This window comes from Euphorbia lathyris, chromosome 1, assembly GCF_963576675.1.
Source record: "Euphorbia lathyris chromosome 1, ddEupLath1.1, whole genome shotgun sequence".
In the NCBI taxonomy this organism is placed as follows: Eukaryota; Viridiplantae; Streptophyta; class Magnoliopsida; order Malpighiales; family Euphorbiaceae; genus Euphorbia; species Euphorbia lathyris.
In genome coordinates, this window is record NC_088910.1 from 109,166,434 (window position 1) to 109,171,928 (window position 5,495).

Consider the following 5,495-nt stretch of genomic DNA (forward strand, 5'->3'; position numbering starts at 1 on the left):
TTCTCATAAAGGACAAAAACAAAAACTGTGGCATGTGCTGTTATGTATATATAGTTGATATCTTTAAGAACAAGACAAAAGGAATGTTTGCTTCATACCAAAAGAGACAAGCCTTCATTCATAAGAATCAAATGAAATTGACAGAATAATACAGAAATATCTATGCAAGCTAAAGAGGAAAAAGAATATAGCTAGCCAGATCTCCTACATTACTAAATGAAAATGTATATAGTCCAAATGAAAAAAATATAAGAAAAATAAGAAGTTACAATATAAAAGCCTTAACATGTAAGGCAAGATACATTAAAGCCAAGTCATTTCCCACAATGCTCAGCTATCCACAGAGTACTAACTTATTTTTTGGCATTTGTACTCTATTTTTGGTACTCATTCATCATCATCAATATATAATAATATATGTTGGACATATATATAATAATAAGTCCAACACAAGGATACCATTTTTAGTTTTATTATGTACAGTCACTTGGATCATAAGATCAACACTTTGTTTTTCCATATATAAACTGTAGTACCTATAATTAATTAGTATGCATCCGTTCATTTCGATCCAGTTCGGTCCAGTTCTCTAGCAACTATATGTATATATAGATATATATGCTTTCACTTCCATAGATCAATTTGGCAACTAGATGTTGACGTTGAAGCATACTCCTGCTGTCCAATTTCAGGCCTTTTGGTATCACTAGCAAGCACATTCATCTGTTGATCAGCTCCATGAGAAAACGCCGCGGCGGCATTAGAGTAGTTTCCTTCCTTATTGGAAGCATCCTCATGGCTCAATTGGGAGGCAACAAACTTGTCAAGAACGCGCCAATCGGTTACTTGATCCACAGCTTGTTCTCCATTGTTGTTGTTTTGGTAGATTGATGAGTTCAGATTTTGATGAAAGTGTGTTTGTTGAAGCTGTTCTTCCTGTGTAAGAGTTGAGGATTGTAAAGTTGGGGTTCCATTGTTGTTGTTGTTGTTTCTGTCATAGCCATATGGAACTTTGGGGCTTTCAAGTTGAGGAAGTTGAAGGAAAGGATCATGAGGGATATTGTTATTGTATTGCAATTCGAATTCTTGTTTGCAAGGATAATGGTGAAGATATGATGCATATGGTTGAGTGATTCCTCTTGGAGATTCAAGTTCAGGCATGAATGAAACTTGATCTTCATACCAACATGGAGAGTCATAATCTCCCATTTTTCTTACTGTTGGAAGTCGTTTTTTGAATACCCTGCATACAACCCATCCCTCTTCCTGGTGCAATTAATTAATCACAAGAACACCATGTTAATCATACTAAATTTGACTCTTCAAACAGGCTCAAATTCCATTAAGTGCATTTTCAGAATTATACACATTGAGCAATTGATTTGTTGAGTATTCTTTCTAAATAAATAAATAGATGTGGATCAATGGAATTTCAATAATCTCTTTATCACAGTTTAAGTTGTTGGATTAAATAGTTTTTTAACATTGTGCCAAAGACTATTAAATCAAAAGGAATGGAATTGTATTGACACTGATTCACCTTGTATTGAAATTTCATTAACAGATGAAATTTTTAGGATTTGAATTCTCAAACACTTTATCTAGGAGACTCTGATACCATTTTAAGAAATCATTCAGCCCAAAAGTTGAAATTGATAAATAAAATTCAACACTAACTTTTATTATAACAATGTACACCTCTTGAATAATATGGAGTGTAAACCTTTTCTTGCCTTGATTTCTGTAGCATATGTAGTTATATATATATATATAATGTTAGCAATTATAATTGTCTCACTTTAATTGAGGCTATCAAATAATTAGAAATGTAAATTTTTTCTTAAGGGTGTCAAATTCTTATTTGCTAAAGTAATTAAGCTTATGCTTCAAGTTTAAGTTCCATAGTCCTTTGTCTTAGCATATATTATATCAATTTTCATAAAACATCAATTATTATATTATGTTTCTTATTAAACTTTTCAAGTTATAAGCAAAGGCAACATTAATGATAAACTTACTTGAGGAGTTCCATTTTCATTTGTTTCCAGTCGATATTCATGCATGATCCAATCAGACTTCTGGCCATTTGGAGCTCTTCCTTTGTAAAACACTAAGGTTTTTCTCATCCCAATCAAGCTATGTCTAGAATAGATAGCTTTGTCTCTTCCAGTTGCTTTCCAGAAGCCAGCTTTTGTTGCTCTATTAGTCCGAGTTCCGGTCGGATACTTCTTATCCTTATGGCTGAAGAAATACCATTCATTCTGATCTTCAGTTCCTATTTTGCACAATTCTATCACAGAAAGTTCATAATTAATCCATTTTCTTAGTAAGAAATGTGAATTATTGAAGAAATATTGATGTCTATACCTTGAAGATCCCATGGCTCAATTTTATAAAGATCAACATCCTTGATAACATCAAGATCAATCCTTTTTGAAGCAATCTTTTTTCGAAGATAATAATCCACAAGTTCCTCATCCGTTGGATGGAATCTGAACCCCGGGGGAACATGTGAAAAGGTATTCATACTGTTCCAAGAAATAAGAACCTGCCACAAATTGTCACATTATTTCTTAAGCTTTTGAATCAAATGATTTCTTGACAATTATTAACTCTACATGCTTCAAGGAAAATTAAAACCTTAGTACTAATAGTTAATGAAATATTAGTGCAAATGATTTTGGACAAATAGTATTGATCCAGAAAACATCTAATTAAGTGTATATTTCCTATTCCAACCACATCCATGATAAATTCTGCAATGTATGTGTTTTCCCACTTTTATGGATGAGTAATGCTGACCAGCAAATTGATGAAGTGCTACTGTGTGCTAGTGATTACACAAACATAATGTTGGTGCAAAAAGAAATAAAAAGGAGATTGAATATCTTGGCATTCAAACCAAGTAATAAATTAATCATCATTATCTTAAAGTACTACTTTTTGACACTTAACTAACAGCTAATTTGTTTCCAAAAAAAACTAACTAACAGTTAATTAACCTAACCAAAAGCCACAAGTCATGTCAATAAAAGAACATCATGTATAATTAGCACTGCAAAATAATCCCCTCTGATGCACAATTTATTGCATCTTAGATGGGATCTACTTAGTATGAATTGCAAATTATTTGAAGCTTATACCATCTCAAAACCATGAATACGATCCTTCAACAAGCTTTTTTTTCACAAGAAATGGGATGTTTTATCAGTCACTTGGCAAATTAGAGCTGCTCTATTTTTTGACATGATAAGTACAAATAGGTGCAGAAATAAAACAAATATTGCATAACAGATCAATATGCTTTTGGAAATTTATGCAAAACGGTTATGACTTATGTGTATGTAGATATATTAGAGAAATTTATCTTAGTTTAAAACTATACTATGTAAATAAGTTTAAGCATTCAAACTCTTTGCAATATTAGGAAAGATATTGATAGAGAACATTATAGTGACTAAAATGTTGAATAATAAGCAAACTTGCATATGATCTAGCTAATATACATCTTGATTTTGAGATGAAAAGAATCTTGGAGGAGCTTGAAAATGTTAAAATTTAGAAACTTTGGTGCAAAAAACGAATTATGGAAAACCAGTTAATACAGTTTATATGATCTACAATATCTTAAATTGGAGAGTACAAGAATCTTGTTATAAGTTTCATAAACTTTAATCAGTTTACAGAAATAAATGTTGAAAGAGTGGAAGGAATCACACATATATGAATTAATTGATCAGAAAATTTTGTCTTAAAATTGACCTAACATAGATATATGAAATCAATTAGCGAGAAATAAAACTTAAATTTTCTTTTCACCTCTTAAATCACATGAACGAAGTTCAATATACAAAAAGTGTTCTCTCAGCTCAGAAGAGAGGAAAAAAAGGTGTAAATCCTAGAAACAATCAAAATTGAATAGCTTTACTTTCGAAAAAACAAAGAGAGGAGAGGAGCTTGAAATATATATGATGATCAAGTGACAAAATTATTGTAAAACATCATATGTTTGTACATGAATTTCCCTATATTATGCACCATAAAATAATGCGATATAATTTTACATACAGTCCATAGCAGAAGGAAAATTTAGTTAATTAAATCATGAGGTTATAACTAGGATCTAAAGAAAAAAAGGTCTGAAGATGAAGAAAGAAAAACCATATCTTATGAAATGAATATTGTTGTATTAATTAGATCGAATATGGTTTGGTGTTTCAGTTGAGCTTTTGAAACAAAAATATCGGAAGAGAAGACTCCGATCATACTCAAATCTTGCAAAATCAGCAAACAGAAATCTGATCCATCTTTTGAATTTCAAAAAGAAAATAATAAAATAGAAGAAGAAGAAGAAGGTGACGATGAATAGTAGCCAACCTTGATAATCTTCAAGTAAGTGAAAGGTCCTTCTTAGATCTGCTTCACCAAAAGTCACTTTAAGCTAACAACTGCTTTTTTTATCACTCTCTTTTGTACATTGAGAACAGACAAAAAAACAACATAGAAAGATTGAAAGAATGAAAAGTTCTCCTCGGGAATTGAAGCAGTCGAAGAAGAAGAAGAGAGAAAGCAGATCCCAAGGAATGAAAAAGGAGAAAAGGAAAAAGGAAGAAGAATGGAGAAAGAGAGAGGGAATAGGGTTAAATAAGAAGCAAAGGAAATGGAAATGATAATAATGAGTACAAAACAAACACACACATGCCCTAATAATATATGCTTTCTCTTTCTTCTTTTTAAGTTTTAAGTGGAAGCTTGATTGCTGCAAAAGCTTTATGCGCGTAAAAAATGGAGGCGGGGAAGGAGTTGCAGGCTGAGACTCCACCAGCAACTGATGGAGACCAGATTCACCTCTTCAATTTCAATTTGATAGAGAGAACTTAGAACAAGTTATCATCAATCAGACGGTGAGGAACTCTTTTATTCCGAATAAATATAAATTCAGAAAGAAAAGATAAGAAAAAGACATTTAATTGGAATGGAGATGGTAATCGATTGAGCTATGATATTTTTTTTTAGTGGTGTGATGCTCAAGTAGCTCTCTCTTTCTCTCTCTAGCTAGGGCATAACCCTACTCTTAATTAATCCCTACTAAATTTCAATCAACCATTCCACTCCAAAACCTTTTAATTTCAAAAAACCATAAAAAAAAAAAAGTTTAAGTTGATAAGTTTGTGTAAAAATACTTTAAGATTACGGAGCAATTTTACTTTTAATATATAGAACCATGCAGTCTTATTCATATCGTTGGTTGATAGTCAGAAGCAATTTTATTCTTAACGTTGACAAATTTGATCAATTTGAAATGCGCCAAATAACATATATATATATATATATATATATATATATATATATATATATATATATATATATATACACGTGAAAATAGTTATGTACGAGTTAGATAAAAAATATTAAAAATCTAAATATTTTATCAAATTTAAAAATATATTAATCTCTAATTCTATTATGAAATTATTAAAAATATAATTTTTTTA

At 30.8% G+C, this 5,495-nt stretch overlaps 1 protein-coding gene across 1 annotated transcript; it reads right to left on the reverse strand.

The window, feature by feature from the left end:
- LOC136213256 (NAC domain-containing protein 7) lies at positions 1–4,825 on the reverse strand. The gene is made up of 4 exons (XM_066002817.1): positions 4,378–4,825; positions 2,368–2,548; positions 2,019–2,290; positions 1–1,266 (listed from the first exon to the last, which is right to left on the reverse strand). The coding sequence occupies exons 2-4, from the start codon at positions 2,525–2,527 to the stop codon at positions 625–627; spliced, it is 1,074 nt and encodes a 357-aa protein (XP_065858889.1). The 5' UTR covers positions 2,528–2,548; positions 4,378–4,825; the 3' UTR covers positions 1–624.
- Between the last annotated feature and the right edge of the window lie 670 nt (positions 4,826–5,495).

What these genes read in the sequence shown, in the direction of transcription:
- LOC136213256 (XM_066002817.1), bottom strand. Translation starts at nt 2,527, where the DNA reads ATGAATACCTTTTCACATGTTCCCCCGGGGTTCAGATTCCATCCAACG. An exon ending in TGAGCCATGGGATCTTCAAG is followed by an intron (nt 2,291 to 2,367) that starts GTATAGACATCA and finishes TTTCTGTGATAG; the next exon opens with AATTGTGCAAAATAGGAACT. An exon ending in ATGAAAATGGAACTCCTCAA is followed by an intron (nt 1,267 to 2,018) that starts GTAAGTTTATCA and finishes TAATTGCACCAG; the next exon opens with GAAGAGGGATGGGTTGTATG.